This window comes from Lutra lutra, chromosome 14 (genome assembly GCF_902655055.1).
Source record: "Lutra lutra chromosome 14, mLutLut1.2, whole genome shotgun sequence".
NCBI lineage: Eukaryota > Metazoa > Chordata > Mammalia > Carnivora > Mustelidae > Lutra > Lutra lutra.
This window is the reverse complement of record NC_062291.1, coordinates 48,760,895-48,778,835: the sequence shown is the minus strand read 5'-3', so window position 1 is coordinate 48,778,835 and position 17,941 is coordinate 48,760,895. Positions and strand designations below refer to the sequence as shown.

The following is a 17,941-nucleotide window of genomic DNA, read 5'->3' as shown; positions in this document are numbered from 1 at the left end:
TGCAGGTTCCTGGGGCCCATCCCAGACTCATTAAATCAGAGCATAGGAGAACATCAGAGACTACATCAGAGCACTCCTTTAAGCAGTCAGAAGGTTTTGGTCCTAAATATTATATATTGTGGGTTTGAGTAATACAGCTGGACCTAATACTCCCATGGGAAGCAATGGTTGGGACTTACCATTCCCCTTAGGCTTCTGGGTCTCCACTCTTGTACTCTTCTGAACAGCCACTCAAACAGGAACCCATACTTTCAAAAAGGCCCATCCATAATCATGCAGGCCCCTAGAGTCTAATACCTACCTCACTTACAGAAGGAGCATTTCCCAACAGGAAATGTGATGTGGGGGAAGCAGCACTGCCTACAGCTGGGCCCCCTTGTACCCGATCACAGAGAACAATAAGGCTTTTTAGGTGCTCAGCTTGTCAAATGTCTTCATTTCAGAGATCAGCAAACAGAGTCTTTGCTTTTCATTTGCATAATCAAATAGCAGGGTCAAGCTGTTTCACTGGGACTGGAGGGCCGTGGGCCTTATGTGAAGGGTGACCTCGTCCCTTATGGGGAAAATGACAGCCAGACTGAAGGTATAAACTGGTGGGGTTTCAGGCAACCAGGAACCGGTGATTATCCTGCAAATAGGCCTGATGTGGTAGTCTCAGTTTTGCTTATTGCTTTTTGGTTGGCACTGTGTTTTTCAAAAAATCAAGCCTGTGCTTTAAAACCAAAAGTTTCAAATAAAAATCTAGATTTCTGGGGCGCCTGGGTGGCTCAGTGGGTTAAGCCTCTGCCTTCGGCTCAGGTCATGATCTCAGGGTCCTGGGATCAAGCCCCGCATTAGGCTCTCTGCTTAGCAGGGAGACTGCTTCCTCAACTCTCTCTGCCTGCCTCTCCGCCTACTTCTGATCTCTGTCTGTCAAATAAATAAATAAAATCTTTTTAAAAAAAATCTAGATTTCCACTCCTGGTAAACTTGGAACATTGATCCTAAGGGGCCTGCCTGCTCCTGCACAATGTGGGCCCCTCTGGCCCTCCCAGCCCTCACCCCCCACAGCGTCCCTCACACCGCTGCAGCCCGAGGTGGCCATGCTGCCGTTAGCCCTCTTGTTTCTTTTTACCTTCTTAGTGCCACTCAGCCTGTGCTGTCCCGACTGTGGCCTCCGCGGGCTGGGGGGTGACCTGTGGCCCCCACGAAGGGAGAATTCAGGACTCTCTTCCTTTCAGGACGTCAGCTCCCCGCCAGGACCGAAGTGTATAACCAAATAACCATAGATCGACTCTTTTCCTTGAAATGTTCAGACGATTTGGGAAGGACATTTCTCTAGGCTTTATGACAGCCACCTGGGCCAGTGTTTGCTTGCCTTTCACCTGGATTTGGTCACCTGTGTAATTCTCCCGGAAGCATGTTCCCCATAGGGTGTCCACACGTCCCCCGAGATTTTCTCCCCCAAAGCATGGGGGATTTGTGCATCAAACCCCAGTATTCCTTCGGGGTAGGTGTTTGAGGGAGGAGACTTTGCTAACAAGGGTGTGCAGGGTCCTATGGGTGCCCCCCTCCCCCATACTCACTGCTCAAGTGTCCTGGCAGCTCACCTTGGGAACTGATTTTTCACACAGTTCTCTTCGATATGTACTTGTCCCGTATTGTTTGTCAAGGTTTTAAGGGTGAAACCATCAAGAGAGCGGGGATAGCCAGCCAGGCCCCCAGGCAGCAAGGCCGGGGAGGCTCCTACAAACTTCATTCTTTTTGCATTTTAAAACTAGAAGAAACAGGCTTAGAGAGTCTGAATTTCACTTCAAATAGCTAATGAGTTAAAGGGTATGTTTCTAATTTTATTAGAAGATAGGAAAGATGACCCCTCTAAAGAGATACTTTCTTTCCACATTCTCATGCCACACAATGAAATTGATCTGGCATCTTAATAAACTTAAAATATGAGTTAATTAAGTGACATTTTAAAAGCATTAAAAGGCACCTGGATGTCTAGCTTGTTGAAGCACAGAGGGCTTTTGCCTTCAATCAGAAGCAGGCCATGTTTCCTGTTTCTTTGCAAGGAGACAGATGTTCAAGAAGACATAAGACAGAGGATGATGAAGAAGCATTTGAGCACATTTCTTTGACTGAAAAATGATTACATTTCCAAAGAGAAAGCTCTGCTTAATCAATGACAGAAAAGGGCTACGTTATATGGACAGATGACCTCTATATCAAATTCTTGATTTTTAAAAAAGATCCTATTTATTTATTTGATAGAGAGATCACAAGTAGGCAAAGAGGAAGGCAGAGAGAGAGAAGGGGAAGCAGGCTCCCCGCTGAGCAGAGAGCCCGATGCAGGGCTTGATCCCAAGACCCCAAGACCATGACCCAAACGGAAGGCAGAAGCCCAACCCACTGAGCCACCCAGGTGCCTCTCAAATTCTTGATTTTTTATTTATTTGAGTGAGAGAGAGAGGGAGAGAAGGAGCTGGAAGGAGGAGCAGAGGGAGAGAGAGAAGCACACTCCCCACTGAGCAGGGAGCCTGACCCAGGGCCCCTGAGATCAAGACCTGAGCTGAAGGCAGACACTTAACCGATTGAGCCACCCAGGTGCCTGATTTTATTTTAAATGTTTATTTGAAAAGCATCCTCAGGGCGCCCAGGTGGCTCAGTGGGTTAAAGCCTCTGCCTTCAGCTCAGGTCATGATCCCAGAGTCCTGGGATCAAATCCCGCATCGGGCTCCCTGCTCAGCGGAAGCCTGCTTCTCCCCCTGCTGCTCCCCCTGTTTGTGCTCTCTCTCCCTCTCTCTCTCTCTCTCTGACAAGTAAATAAATAAAATCTTTTTTAAAAATGAAGAATGCCTGGGTAAGTGTTTTAATCACACAGGAAGGGGGTCAACACAAAATATTAAGTTAAAAACAGATACATAATTGGGTACATACAATGTGATCCGAAATTAGTGAAATCATTTTCTCTATACATCTATCTGTTAATAATCAGCCATAAATAAAAGAAACCCAAGTTGAGATATGACAAAACGTTATCAAATTTTTATTTTATCCTCACCTATATTTTTCCATTTTACTATAATGGAAATGTATTTCTCGTGGAGTAAAATGTTCCTATGAAAGCAGAATGCTACGTCTATAATAACTTAAACTGGTCATTGAGAAAGAGGGACTACATCGAAGGTAACTGGCACCAGACACCAGGAAGAAAGTTTTTTAGCCTCAGGTTCTCAGTGAGGATGATTAAATATTTCCAGAGCCCGAAGTGATGGTAATCTCTGAATGAAACCTGGTAAGTGAAGCTTGGGCTGAAAATGAAACTTACATCCCCCATCTCCTCACATGCGAGAGAGAACTTGCCCAAGTGGTTTCATCACCTCCCAGATGCCTTTGAAGTTCTGGGTTGCAGGGGCTTGAGGCCACTGGGAGGGATGGAAAGCAGGGCTCCCGGGGTGCCAGGAAGCCACAGGGAGCCCTGTAGCTGCCTGGGGGTGGGGGTTGGGTTGCGTTCTGAGCCAGCCGATGGCCTGTGGAAGCCTGAAAGCTCTTCTCTTTCACCAGGGTGTCCCGAGTCTTCTGTGAAGGAACCCTCTTTCTCCTAGTTCTCCTCCAAGGTGTGATGCTTTTTTACCATGACCTCACATTTAATGTCATCAGATCAATATCTGCATTTCTCTATAGCTGCAAACGTGGGCTACAGTTGGGTGTCTGGGACCTGAAAGTACAAAGAACATCCTGTAGGCATGGCTAGTTTCTACACTGACTGTAACTAAAATCCTTCCTTAACTCTGCAGGCTGTGTTTTTCCCCAGACGGACAGGAGCCACATGACCCTTCTGCCTGTCTTCTTCTGGGCCCTCTCCAGAGCTGCTCGTTGGACTGGTGAATGCAAAAGAAGCCATATAATTTTGCTTGTTCTAAGAATAACTGATGATTTGACTTCAGGTACTCATATATGAACGTTTAAAATATGATTGCCTTGGGACCAGAAATCAGTCTGCAGAAATGGCTGGGTTCAGATTTTCAGGAGCCCCAGTTCTCCCTCCCTGCTCCCCTTTATCCCGCCCGATCTTTAATTTCACCTGTTCCTAGCTCTTTACTCAACTAGAGAATGGAATCTTAGATGCTTCTGGCAAACTCTGAGTTATTAGGATGGGAATGGCGTTTGTTATTAGGCTGCATTTTATTATTTCCTTCAGCTCATGTGGACCCGATTGATATTGGAGGGCCCTCCCTGTGGGTTGAGACTGAAAGATGCTGCAAATGATGTGTTTATTATTTTTGTGGACCCTGCGTCCTTGCAAACCAGGTGAGGGACCCTGTGCGGGGCTGGCTGAGGACAGGCTGGCTTTACCTGGGATTGCGAGAGCCTTCAAAGGCTCGGAACTGCTTTTTGCTGCACAGAGGGCCAGAGGTAGCTGCTGTTCTCTTGACTTCAGAGCCCGTCGGACGAGGAGATCAGTAGGCATTTAGGACAGCTATCCTGGCCTCTTCACACAGAGGGTCTAGTTTGCCATCACCTCCTGGGGAAATAGATGCAATTTTCTTTTGGCCAGTTTTCTATACGATGTCATGTCATAGAAGACACGGCTTCCACTAGAGGTCACGTCTCAAAGTACACAGGCACGTCAATTGTTAACTAGCCTTTAACAGAGTATGAGGGGATTGCACAAGCTTTTATTTCTGAGCAGAGTGTAGGATGCGTGATGCCAGCCTGCCCAGCGGGAAGCTCTCCAGGGCCAAGAGGTCCCTAGAACCTCACTAATAACACCATGCACGGCTGGCGTACGGACTCTCATTTTCTTAGCAAGCCTGGGTAGAAGAGTCAAATGGAACAGAAACTGTTTTGGAGGCAAATCATAATAAAACACACATTGTTAAAACGTGAAAAGAAAAAGAAGAAAAAGAAAACCCCAAAACCTCTTACCCCTAGATTCCCATTTGAAATCTAGCACTAACATTTCATTTTCTTTCTGTCCCTCCTTTGTTTCCAGGGTTCTGGGAAGAAGCCCAGGGCATTGAGCACTTATCTCTGTGTCCTTTAGGATGTGCTCATACACGTAACATAGAACACAGGGTTTTGAGTAAGAATTTAGGATGCAGAAAAAAACCCAACTTGAATCTGGGCATAACCACAGGCCACTTGCACTTGAAATCAAGCACGCTTCCGGGAAGGCAAAGTGCTGGCTGGGAGCAGTGCTGAAGGACCTACCAAACTCCAAGTCTTGGATGTTACAGTGGAAGACAATTTCTTCGTTCACCATGAGTTCCACCACATTCCGGTCTTCTATCTTCTCTAGGATGACCTTGTGTCCATCTCTGGTCAACACAGCTGCAAAAGATGGAGAGGGGTGTGAGTGACATGGGGACAAGCTTTTAGGTCTCGCCTCCATTGTGGAAATCCAAGTATATATGCATTTAGGAGAAATGATGTGCATTGACCATCACGGAGTTCTGTTTTCTCTAACACGGCTCTCCTCAGTTTTCTTAATATGTTCATCCCATAACCTTGGTGGTAGAGTCAGTGGGCTAAGCCGCCATCTTTGGCGGTCTTCATACATTGGCGAGGATTTTGGTTAGGATAAGAAGAGGAATCAGAGGAAGAGTCTTTTTTTTTTTTAAAGTCTTAGAATCTCAATCCGTCTTACATGCAGAAAAGCAGACAGTTACATCAGTTAATTTCATTTAATTACAGAGACAATTGCTGTTTCCAAATGTTGGCATGTCCACTTCTTCATCTTTCAATCAGTTCAAGAACATCCAACCCCAACTGTGAACATTTTAATTGCGTGATTTTAATTTCACTTCTGGAAAGGAACTTCAGAGAGTAACTCAGTGAGGATCTCCATTAACAAGATCGCTCTCCTCAGGCCCCCAAGTGGTGGCCCTAATTGACCCGGCATCAGCTAACGCCTCTTTCTACAGAACACCAGCATCTTTTTCTCTGGCATATTTATGTTATTGTATCCTATTTCAGTGTCCTGTCTTAAATGTCTTTGGAGGAAGGCACTCAGCTTGGACCAACGACTTGTTTAAATGAAGTGGTCTGTGCAGTTTGGGATGGCCATTAGATCTGAGGACCAGACACTCTCCCAGCAGCACCCTCTCAGGAGTAGGGACATGCAGCCCTAGAGGAAAAAGCTGCAAGGGAGTAGGTCGGAGGCCATTTGGCCTCCAGGACCTTGGCTTTGCATTGTCAGAAGATGCTCTTGGGAAATGGACTTCAACTTGATGGGAAGAAATCAGGAACACATCAGCTTCTCCACTCCTACCCGATCTCCACTCCACAACACCCGACAAGGTGTTGCCTCTATCCTACTTACACACAACACCCACTCCCTAAGGCCTGGGGGTTCTGGAGAGGAGGCGGCACAGGTTCTGTGGGGAGCTGCCCACTGTGATTGCAGTAGAAGTATGGAGGGGCTCTGCAGGAGGAGCCCCTGAGGAGGTGTGCACCCGGCAGCCCACCACGGTGCTTTCCTTTCTCACAGGGCAGGGCCCCATCTGACTGAGTCTCATGGAGATTCTGGGGTTTGGGGTTTGCTTTATGAGAACAGCAGGACTCTTTCATGGCAGAGTGTCTCCTAAGAGACAGGATCGGATGCACCAAATGACCTACCCTGTGCAAGTCAGTGGTGCCAAATAATGGCACCTGAACCATGAAGCCCAACAGGAAGAAATCTTCTGAAGAGAATATATCGCCCTTCACGTCACCTTCTATATGGTTCACAAAGCGTGGGCTCTCGGGGCCTTTAAGGGTACACGTCTCGTTCACTGACCCTGACCATAATCTCCCCACCTCCCAAGAACAGCTTGTTAAATAAACACGCTTGGCGTAATGGTGCTGGGTACCTCCTCAGTGCTCTTTCGGGCACTGAGCGACCTAAGTCTGCTTCTTATGAAAGCAATGAACCACCTCGGATTCCACATCATACATTTCACCCTCAGGATGCCTGCCCCTTCTCATCCGTCCACGATGGGCTGAGCCCAGCTGCAGGGTGGTCAGCGCAGGCTTAAGGGATCAACTTGGAGAAACACCAGAATCCCCGCAGCTCACCCAAATGCCACCTCACTACATGGAGGCCCCATTTTTTCCTACGAGCTGCTATGGGGTTGTCTATTCAAAGAAAGGTCAGATAAATATACTCCATGCAACAAAGTCTTTCCAAAGGCAGTGGCTAAACTCCAGCATAAATCAACCAGAAGCTGTAAGGCCACCCGCAGAATGCCTGCCTCTTTGAAGTGGCACCTCATTCTTCAAGGGGGATCTGGGTAAACTGAAGGGACACGGAAAAGCCTCCCTCTTCTCAGCGCTGGCGGAATTGTGCACCATCTGGGAGTGACTGAAACACAGCTAGTTAGGAAGTCACAGCCAACAGACAGGCATCTCCCCCTCCTCCACTCGGCACAGTTGCAAGGCTGATGACCATTACTGTGTGCAGCTTGTGTGGACTTAGGGATGCAAGAATGGCACAGAGAGCATCTTAGCTGAATAAGGGCGGATCCTAGCTTTCTGGGTCAGTTTCAATTCCTTTTCGTTCCTTTCAGCAGGTCGTTTGGCAGACTTCATTTGGGACAACGGACAAGGAGCAATGATGGCCGGAGAATTACTTTGGACTTGTTAAGCATTAGATAGCTTAATTTCATCAATATTGAGGCCACAGTAGAGACACTTTTGCTGAACTATTAGAATTTGTGGGTAATAAGGAATGAACAAAAATGTTAAGATTTTTAAAAAAATTATTTATTTATTTATTTAAAAATTTTTTATTTTTTATAAACATATAATAATTTTTATCCCGAGGGGTACAAGTCTGTGAATCGCCAGGTTTACACACTTCACAGGACTCACCATAGCACATACCCTCCCCAATGTCCATAACCCCACCCCGCTCTCCCAACCCCCCTCCCCCCAGCAACCCTTAGTTTGTTTTGTGAGATTAAGAGTCACTTATGGTTTGTCTCCCTCCCAATCCCATCTTGTTTCATTTATTCTTCTCCTACCCCCTTAACCCCCCCCATGTTGCATCTCCACTTCCTCATATCAGGGAGATCATATGATAGTTGTCTTAAGGCAGGAAAGTGAGTGCAGGAAAGATCAGGCATCTTTCCAAAGCCAGCAGAGCTTCGGGACATGCTAAAGGGCTATGATTTTCAAAGAAATGTACAGAATTCAGATGCAGATTTTACAGAGGAGGACCTGTGCTTGGTCTGATGTTAGTATTGACTCTAAAGTGGTGGAGGGAGTGGGGGATGGGAGGGTGGGGAGCAGACCCTTCCTGTTTTGCTTCTGTTAGCACCCTGGCATTTGTCACCAGCCCTTAGGAAATGTTGGCTGCTGGCATTATACAAATTATCATTCAGAATACACAAACTAAAAATCAACCACCTGCGGGTAGCCTGAAATATTCTTCTCCTTTAACCATAAAAATTCTCCCCTTGATCTTCTTGAGATATTCCTTCCCCTCCCCTGCTGTGGGAAGAGCTGTTTGTGCTCTTGGCTTCCTCATCTCTCCCTGCTTTCCTACCTCCTGCAGATGGAGGCTTCAGCCCATCTTCTCTTGACCCTGTGGTCTCAGAGGTGGGGAACCATCAGCACACTCCAGGGTGCACTCAGTTCTCCCTGCCCCTCTTAGCAGATGGCCGTTCTCACTGATCTCCTTACTTACTTCTTTAAAATACATTTTGGGGCACCTGGGTGGTTCCATTGGTAAAGCGTCTGCTTTCAGCTCAGGTCATGATCTTGGGGTCCTGGGATCAAGCCGCTCATGGGGCTCCCTCCTCAGCAAAGGGTTTGCTTCTCCCTCTGCCACCTGCCCACCTCATGCTAGTTCTCTCTCTCTTGCAAAAATAAAGAACATCTTAAATAAATAAATAAATAAATAAATAAAATGTTTTGCTGGTTAAAAAAAAAAAACCCAAACTATTTTAAACTCTAAAATTTTGTCAGCTTATAAATGTAATGCAGGCGCACAATTTTTAAAAAAACCTTGAAATTATGGGACAAAACTGTTAAATCACCCATATTCGTCCCTCTCCCCACTCTGTCATTTTCAGTGGAAATGGGATCACAGTGTGGGTGGAATTCAGGAACACACGTCATTCCCTCACTGCTGTGTTGGGTTATCCAGCCCTATCGATATACACGGATCAGCTGCACAGCATTTCATGGGATGGATAGACTATAATCTCCTCAAGCCAGTCCTTTGTCCGCTTGTTCTCAAATCTTCACTATCAGCAAGAACACTGCAGAAAACATTCCTGGGCATGCCTCTGTGTACATGTACGTGTATATATATATATAAAAATGTATAGTGTATATACATGTATATATACGTAAATGTATTATATATTATATATATGTGTATATATATATATATGGGACTGAGCAATAGAAGATCTGGGTTCTACAGTACATGGTTAAGTTTTAAGACACAATCAGGTTGCCCTCTAGCTTCTGTGCCATTTTACGTTCTTGTTGCGAGTCCATGAGAACACTTTTTTCTATGTCCTTCATCACCCACGAATTCATCTTTTTCTAGAAATGACTCCTACTTTACAGTTTGTTGCTCCTTAGCCATTTTCTTCTTGAAATCCTCACCTCACTGGCCTCCTTTGCCTCTGGGTTCTCTCCTACCTCTGCACCACTCGGAAGGGCCACTGCCAAGGTTCCTGCTGCCCGCCAGTTCTGTCTTTCCTTGCTTTCTCCCCAAGTCTCACTTCCTGTGGGTCCAGTGTTCAGTTCCATTCAGGTTTTTTTTTTTTTTAAGATTTTATTTATTTGACAGAGAGAGAGATCACAAGTAGGCAGAGAAGCAGGCGGGGAGTGGGGTGGAACAGGCTCCCTGCTGAGCAGAGAGCCCGATGTGGGGCTCAATCCCAGGACCTTGAAATCATAACTTGAGCAGAAGGCAGAGGCCTAACCCACTGAGCCACCCAGGTGCCCCTCCATTCAGGATTATTTTACCTCATGTTTATCAACCCTTAACATGTACCCGGCACAGGGGCGCCTGGGTGGCTAAGTCAGTTGAGTGTTTGACTCGTGGTTTCAGCTCAGGTCATGATCGCAGGGGTGTGGGATCGACCTCTGCATCAGGCTCCCTGCTCAGTGGGGAGCTTGTTTCTCCCTCTCCCTCTGCAGCTCCCCGCACCGACCCCGCTTGCGCTCTCTTGCTCTCTCTGTCAAATAAATAAATAAAATCTTAAAAAAAAAATGAGCTCTTGCCATTTGCAATGACATGGCTGGAACTAGAGGGTGTTACGCTAAGCAAAATAAGTCAGTCAGAAAAGACAAACACCGTATGATTTCACTCATGCGTGGAATTTAAAAAAACAAAACAGATAAACATAGGGGAAGGAAAGGATAAAATAGGGAAGGATAAAATAAGATAAAAACAGGAAGGCCAACCATTAGACTCTTAACTGTAGGAAACAAACAGGGTTGCTGGAGGAGAGGGGGTCGAGGGGTGGGGTAACTGGGTGACCGGCATTGAGGAGGGCACGTGATGTGATGAGCACTGGGTGTTATACACAACTGACGAATCACTGACCTCTACGTCTGAAAATAGTAATACACTATATGTTAACTAAATTTAATTTAAATATTTAAAGATTTTATTTATTTATTTATTTATTTAGTTTGTTTATTCGACAGAGAGAGATCACAAGTAGGCAGATAGAGAGAGGAGGGCAGGCTCCCCGCCGAGCAGAGAGCCCGATGCAGGGCTCGATCCCAGGACCCTGAGATCATGACCCGAGCTGAAGGCAGAGGCTTACCCACTGAGCCACCCAAGCGCCCCTAATTTAAATATTTAAAAGAAAGAAAAAAAAAAGATGCCTGTGAACTTTTGGCCTGAGTAACTGCAAGAAGGGAGCTGTGCGCATTGAAATGCAGAGAATGCAGGAGGGACTGGGGTGGTCTGGGTATGAAGAGGCCAGTTTAGAGACTTTGCACGTATCAGTCTGAGATGACTACTGACTATTCCAATGACAATGAGAGGGCCTGATTGGAGAGAGAAGCCACTAGCAGAGAGATGTTATTTACAGTCACAACTACTGGGGCACCTGGGTGGCTCATTTGGCTGGGCCTTTGGGTTGGGTTGTGATCCCAGGTCCTAGGATGGAGCCCCGTGTCAGGCTCCCCATGTGGCAGAGCCTGCTTCTCCTTCTCCCACTCCTCCTGCTTGTATGCTCTCTCTCTCTCTCTCTCTCTCTCTGTCAAATAAATAAATAAATAAATAAATGAACAAATAAAATCTTAAAAAAAAAATAAAGCCACAACTACTTCTGGCTCAAGTCATCTTTAGTAGTTAAATAGTCTTTTTTGTCTTTCCCCTGAACTTCAGAACTTAATTTCTAATCTCTTAATTTTTCTTAAGAATTTGTCTTCTCTCACTTCCTCTCCCTAAATCTCTTCTTTCAGGAATTGGCCTCTTAAGGCACATCCTTAATCTCATCATTCTTAACTCAGGAAATGTTGCTGCTCCTGTGGTCAAGGGTAAAACAGACCTGCCTCTCTCGTTGCATAACATCCTCTAGCTGGACCCAATGGCTTGCTGCTCCCCAGCATGTCCCAAGCTGCGCCCTCCTCCCCGTCCTAGTAATCCCCCTGCTCTGGAGTAATAAGAACTAATGCTTGTTGAGCATTTACTATGTGCAGGAATGGTATTCACGACTGTGTGCATTTTCCCATTGGAATCTCACATTAGTGAGGTAGTGATCTGCTCCCATTTTATCAATAGGTAAACTGAGGCTCAGAAAGGTAAAATAACTTATCTTGACTTTGGCCACACAGCTACTAAATGGTGGAGACAAATTCAAAATGAGATTGGTTGGACTTCAGAGTCCTTGTGCTTAATCTCTGCTCTATCAGAGCAAGAATGCAAGTAGGAGACAAGTGACCAGAGGTGACCAGTAGAGTCAATGGGATTTGTGTGCCAACTATATGGGAAGCCCCCCCCCCAGCCTCAATACTTGTAAATTGTACATTATAACAAGTGCTTATGTATGCATTCCCCTTTAATATAATTCTTGGTATGTAATTGATCTAGTTGAACTCTATACAGTCATGCTGATTATGGCAGCAGCAAGAAATGTAATTAAAAATGATCTGCAGACAGCAGCAAAATGGCAGAGTAGGCACTCCAAACTCCCATTCCTCCACAGAGAAGTTAACAAACCACCAGAAACTGTGAGAACCCACTTTGTCAGAACTTTGGAAAAGAGTCAAAGTTAGCAAAAGAGTAAAGGCTGAGTCAAGACAAAGGCAACTTGAAAGTGGTAAGAAAGCTTTGTGGCCTCTTAACTTGCCCTTGTCCCCACCTCCTCCCCAGCAGCCCCTGTCCCCCGTGTGGGTCCTGGTTCCTGTGTCTAAAGGGAGCAGAGCACACCTTGTTTGCAAATTCCTGTGTTTGTCTCTGCCGCCTGTCTGGGGTCTACTTCAGGGACAGGCACAAAGCCCTTGTCTCTGTTTCACCTAATGCAGAACTTGGGGTGGAAAAGGCATGGGCAACGCGCGGGCAAATGAAAAATGCGTGGCTGTCGGGGCAAAAGACTGTCGACACAGACAAGGAACCTCATGAAGCCTGAGAGAGAAAGCTGCCGAGGAGGTTTTGTTGGGACATTATAGAGGATTTTAAAGCACTGAAGTCTCAGTCCTGGACTATTTTCTCATTCCGTATGCTGTCCCCAAGTCCATGACTCAGACCTTAAAGTGACCGTCCTGATCCAAACTACTCTCATCTCTCCCTGGACCACCCCAAAGCCTCTTGACTTGTCTCTGCTTCCATTCTTGGCCCCCTCTGATCCGTTCTCCTCAGGGCAGCCACAGTTTCAACCCCCGCGTGCAACTTTCACACAGATCTGCGCCTGTCTGCCTCTCCAGCCTCATCCCCTCGACAGTTCAACAAACGCATCATTTGTCCATGCTGCCAGCCTCTGCAGCAACTCCGTCCGGCACACTCTTTCTTCTCCTTACCTGGTTATTTTCTCCTTACTCTTTAAAGCTCAACTCAAGTAAAATTTAGTGAATAAACCTTTCCAGATCCCCTCCTCCCCTCCAATTATGACCAGTCGTGGGTCCGGCTATGCTTACGTTCCTCTGTTGGAGGCCGGGGCTCAACGGTCAACTAGCAGTCAACCATGAGAAGGTCACTTTAAGGACATCTATCTTCGTTCACAAGTGTGACCCCGGTACCAGGAAGAGTGTCCAGCACACACCAGGTGCTCAGAAAAGTTTTGTCACATGATTGAATGCTGAAGGCATAGCCTCTCCACCATTTTCCAGCCTTCTGACCTTGGCCAAGTCAATTAACGTTCCTGATCTTCAGTTTCCCAATGTGTAAAGCAGGTTATGTAATCCCTCCTATTCAAATAACTTGTGTGAACTGCCTGGTCCCCAGTGCGAAGACTTTCCGGAGGTTATGGGGCTTGGTCTGGGTTTGAGGAAGGGAGGAGGAATAGGCAGAGGGCACAGACTGCACGGGTGTTCAGAGGCCGGGGTGCACCTGGGCACAGGCAGTTGGGTGGCCTCTGGCTCTCGGCTACCCACCTTGTAGGCCCTCTAGGCGGAAGGTGCGGTACTCCACAGGTAGGCCGACTGCACTGTACGGCCCATAGTGAATGATGACCACCGCGTCCTTTGGCATGGCAGGCCACAGGCTCCCACTGAGACGCAACACACACTGCTAGGCAACTGCTGGGCGGACTCTTGGGAGCGGGTGTGGCCACGCGGGAGGATGGGCGGGGCCAGCGCGGGTAGGGGCGGGACCTGAGGATCCTTGCCCCCAGGCCTGTGCTGGGTACCTGTGTGGCTGCCTGGCTGGGGACTGTCCCTTTCCCGGGTGCAAGAGAGTTATGGTGTAACTTGCTTTCTCTTACCTGACTGCCAGGTAAACAGGGGACTTCTGCCCCGTGTGGCAAGTGTTAATGATAAATACCGACAGTAGTCAACATTTATAGCCACTTACAGAACGTATGTGTCAGGTGACGTGCTAGGCACGTTCCGAATATTATCTTATTTAATCATCTTACCATCCTTATGAAGTAGGTTGTGTTTTGTACTTTGTATTTACAAAGCTGAGGCTCAGAAGAGGCCAAGTAACCTTCCCAGGCAAGCCAGGGGTGTAGGAGGGACAGGAGACTCTTGTAAGGTGCCTGTCTATAGGTTTCTTTTTATTTATCTTGCCTCGGACTTTTCGAAGATTCTTGAAACTGAATTTAAGTCCTTCACCTGTTTTTGGGAAAAAATGGGAGTCCTTACCTCTTCTCATATTGCTTCTGGTTCCATTTTCTCACTTTTCAGGGACATCAGTTAAATATATATACATATATCTATATGTATATATATTTAAAGATTTTATTTATTTATTTGACAGATCATAAGGGAAGCAGGCCTCCGGCTGAGCAGAGCCCGATGTGGCGCTGAATCCCAGGACCCTGGGATCATGACCTGAGCCGAAGGCAGAGGCTTTAACCCACTGAGCCACCCAGGCACCCCTAGCTAAATTTATTTAACTGGGACTGTATTCTTTATGTCTCTTCCTTCTGTGTTTTTCTCTTTTCATTCTTCTTTTGCATTATATGTATAAGTGTGCATACACTCATTCATTTTTACATGTAATCCAGTTTGCTAATTTTCTCTGTAACCATGTCTTAACTGCTATTAAATTCATCAATGTGGTTGTTTTTTTCAGTTATTTGTTTTTATAATTCTAAAATTTCAGTTTGATCTTTTTTCAAATCTGCTGTATCACCTTCTATAGTTTTCAGTTTCTTGCCAAGTTTTTTAAGGTTTGAGGTTATTCTTGATCATAGTAAAGATACTTACTTTATAGTCTGTAGACCCCACATATCTGTTTCTGTTGTTGTTTCTGCTGGTGTCTGCTTATCTTGTCTAGAGTTCTTGGTTTACTTTAATTGTGTACTGGACATTGTATTAGAAAAATTATTTGTAGGAACAGTTTGAGGCCAAGGGTGATGTTATCTTTCTCTATAGAAGACTCCCCCCACACTCGCTGCTTGCCAGTTCCTAGTAACACCAGCAACCCAGGATCCTTTCATACAATTTCAGGGTTTGAGATTATCTGAGCCATACAGATGGCTTGAAACTGGGCCGCAGGACATGTGGAGGTTGGTTCATTTATATTTTATCCTCATTCCTGCCTCAAAGAAGGTGGTAGCTAACCAGGATTCCCCCTGGGTATTGTTGGACTCCAATGTTTTTGTATGCCTAACACTGCAAAGACTCAAAAATTGCATCTCATCTTCTAGGCTGCCTATTCAAGGATCCCTAAATAGCCCCAGAGTAAAAGCACCTCCAGTGCTATGCTTACTTATGCTCATCCTCTCCCTGATCTTGATCTAGTGAGCTCTTCTATGATTTTAAGAATATATATATATATACCAGGAGTGGCTCATTTGGTTGAGCATCTACTTCTTGGTTTTGGCTCAGGTCGTAATCTCAGGGTCGTGGGATCGAGCCCCACGTTGGGCTCCATGCTCAGTGGGGAGCCTGCTTGAGATTCTCTCCTTCCCTCTCCATCTGCCTCTTCCCCTGCTTCCTGTCTCTCTCTCTCTCAAATAAATAAATAAATAAATAAATAAATCTTTAAAAATATATATGTATATGCCAGATATTTAAAAATGTCTTCTGTAGGAAGCTTTGTCTGAATTAACTAGTCTACCATTACCAGAGGCAGAGGATTCCCTGTTGAGAGTTTTGCTGGAGCTGCATTGAATCTAGAGATCAATCTGGGGAGAATTAACATCTTTCTAAGGCCTTCATATTCATTATCTTGAAATACCTCTCCTTTATTTAGATCTTCTTCAGTGTCTTTCCATACATTAATATCTGTATTATAATTATAATATGATTATCTGTGTATAGATCTTCATGTCTTTTGTTAGATTTATTCCTAGGTTTTATTATAAATCATGTATTTTGTATTGTGATTTTATGTTTGTTGTGGTGTATAAAATAAAATTGACTTTTGTATATTGATTTTATATAAGCAACCTTGATCTTTTTAATTGATTTGTTAATTTGTTTACAGATTTCTTTTGGATTTTCTATATGGAAAATCACACTGTCTGCAAACAATGATAGCTTTTTTCTTTTATTAAGCCTTTCTTTCCTTTTCTCCTTATTTTATTGTACAAGCTAGAACCTGTAGTGCAATGATGAATAGAAGTGGAAATAGTGCGTATCCTCACTTTATTCTACATTTCCCTATTTGCAATGATGTATATTGTATGTTTTATGTAAATGTTTGTCAACCTTATTTCTTTTCTACTTCCTTTTGTAATGGGTTTTTTGAAAAAAATTATGAATTACTGTTGAATTTTACTGAATGCATTTTAATGATCTATTAGAGTGGGTCTATATTTTTATTCTTTAAGCTGTTCATGAGTAAATGACATTTAGCTATTTTCTTGTTTTAAAGTTTTTACTTTAATTTCAGTTGATTAACATACAGTGTCATATTAGTTTCAGGTGAACAATATAGTGATTCAACACTTCCATACATCACCAGTGCTCATTATCTAATATTAAAATACCTTCCATACTTGGATAAACCTGACTTGGTCATGGGTATATTATCTTTTTTATATACTGTTAGAGTTTGTTTGCTACTGTTTCATTTTGATTTTTTTAAGTGGGAAGATTTTAAACTACGGCTTCAGTTCATTTAAGATTTATAAGGTTGTCCAGAAATTTTATTTATTCTCTCATTAGTTTTAGTAAGTTATATTTTCTTAAGGATTTTTATCTAATTCTCAAATTTACTGGTATTAAGTAGTTGATATATTTTCTGGTTATCATTATAATGTCTACTGCAGTTGTATCTACCTTTTATTCATTATATTATTTCTGAATTTCTCTTTTTATTGGTTTTACCAGAGATTTGTCTGTTTTGTTATTCTTTTTAAAGAACCAACTTTAAAAAGATATTTATCACATTGTATTTTAATTATGAGTTTATCAATATCCCATTAGATTGGGGGCTCCTTGAAAGCCAATGATTGTTGCATTCATTTTGCCTTGACATAGGTAACAAAGTATTTGCTAAATGAATAATGAACACTATTTCTATGCAAACCGTATGTATTTACCCATAATTTCTGAGTGTTAAAACTCCAACTATTCTATAAGCTGATTTAAAGTACTCATATTTTTTTTTTTAAGATTTTGTTTATTTGTCAGAGAGAGAGTACACACAAGCAGGCAGAGAGGCAGGCAGAGAGAGAGGAGAAAGCAGGCTCCTTGCCGAGCAAGGAGCCCGATGCGGGACTCGATCCCAGGACCAAAGGATCATGACCTGAGCCAAAGGCAGCGGCCCAACCACTGAACCACCCAGGCGTCCCTAAAATACTCATATTTAAAGAAAAAACTTATACCAAGGCTTTGCTTGAAAGCCTGTGCTAAATCATTTTTAAATTTGTAGCTTTGAGGCATTTTATCATTAAAAGCTGGCACTCATACACCTAAACTAACAAGAGCTTAAAATTCATCACACACTTTCTTCATTTTTTAGCTTGACCTTCTTGTAAATCTTTAGCTTCATGGATTTGGGCTGCTTTATAAGGAGATCTTCCCTTGTCTGGGTGATTTAAAAGCATAGCTCATCGGTGAATATCTCCTATTTTTCCTTTATTGGCAGTAGGTTTGCATCTACACCTCGTATTATGTTGTTCTCGTTTTATCATTTTGGGTTCAAACACATCTCTATAATGCCACCACTGGAGGCAGATTTTAGTAGATTTTGAAAAACTTGTTTTACTTGAGGCTTCATATGTTTCATGGCTTGCCAGCCATAATGGTCTGCAAATCCTGCAGAGGCAATGGTCAGGCTAACGGGTGCCACACATGGCTCTGACTGTGGCTTGGCTCCCCACCCTCCGTCGAATGCATGGTCAAAGAACCCACTTTTCTTTTGTTTAACTTCTCTTTAACTTTGTTT

At 44.3% G+C, this 17,941-nt stretch overlaps 1 protein-coding gene and 1 pseudogene across 4 annotated transcripts; both read right to left on the bottom strand.

Annotated features, from left to right (window-relative positions):
• Nucleotides 1–3,043: 3,043 nt before the first annotated feature.
• Nucleotides 3,044–13,627, bottom strand: C14H10orf53 (chromosome 14 C10orf53 homolog). 4 transcript variants are annotated; one of them, XR_007122724.1, is made up of 4 exons: nucleotides 13,531–13,627; nucleotides 5,194–5,313; nucleotides 4,336–4,504; nucleotides 3,044–3,697 (listed from the first exon to the last, which is right to left on the bottom strand). XR_007122724.1 is itself a non-coding variant. In XM_047702827.1 (3 exons), the coding sequence occupies exons 1-3, from the start codon at nucleotides 13,625–13,627 to the stop codon at nucleotides 4,440–4,442; spliced, it is 282 nt and encodes a 93-aa protein (XP_047558783.1). In that variant the 3' UTR covers nucleotides 4,315–4,439. The 4 variants fall into 4 exon arrangements, 2 of the variants coding, with proteins under 2 accessions (XP_047558783.1, XP_047558784.1); XM_047702827.1 differs by lacking the exon at nucleotides 3,044–3,697 and having other exon boundaries at nucleotides 4,315–4,504; XM_047702828.1 differs by lacking the exons at nucleotides 3,044–3,697; nucleotides 4,336–4,504 and adding an exon at nucleotides 4,650–4,822.
• A 3,877-nt stretch (nucleotides 13,628–17,504) lies between these two features.
• LOC125084285 (mitochondrial import inner membrane translocase subunit TIM14-like) lies at nucleotides 17,505–17,824 on the bottom strand (annotated as a pseudogene).
• Nucleotides 17,825–17,941: the final 117 nt, after the last annotated feature.

What these genes read in the sequence shown, in the direction of transcription:
- C14H10orf53 (XM_047702827.1), bottom strand. Translation starts at nt 13,627, where the DNA reads ATGCCAAAGGACGCGGTGGTCATCATTCACTATGGGCCGTACAGTGCA. An exon ending in CCGCCTAGAGGGCCTACAAG is followed by an intron (nt 5,314 to 13,530) that starts GTGGGTAGCCGA and finishes CATCTTTTGCAG; the next exon opens with CTGTGTTGACCAGAGATGGA. An exon ending in CATCCAAGACTTGGAGTTTG is followed by an intron (nt 4,505 to 5,193) that starts GTAGGTCCTTCA and finishes CTATTTCCCCAG; the next exon opens with GAGGTGATGGCAAACTAGAC.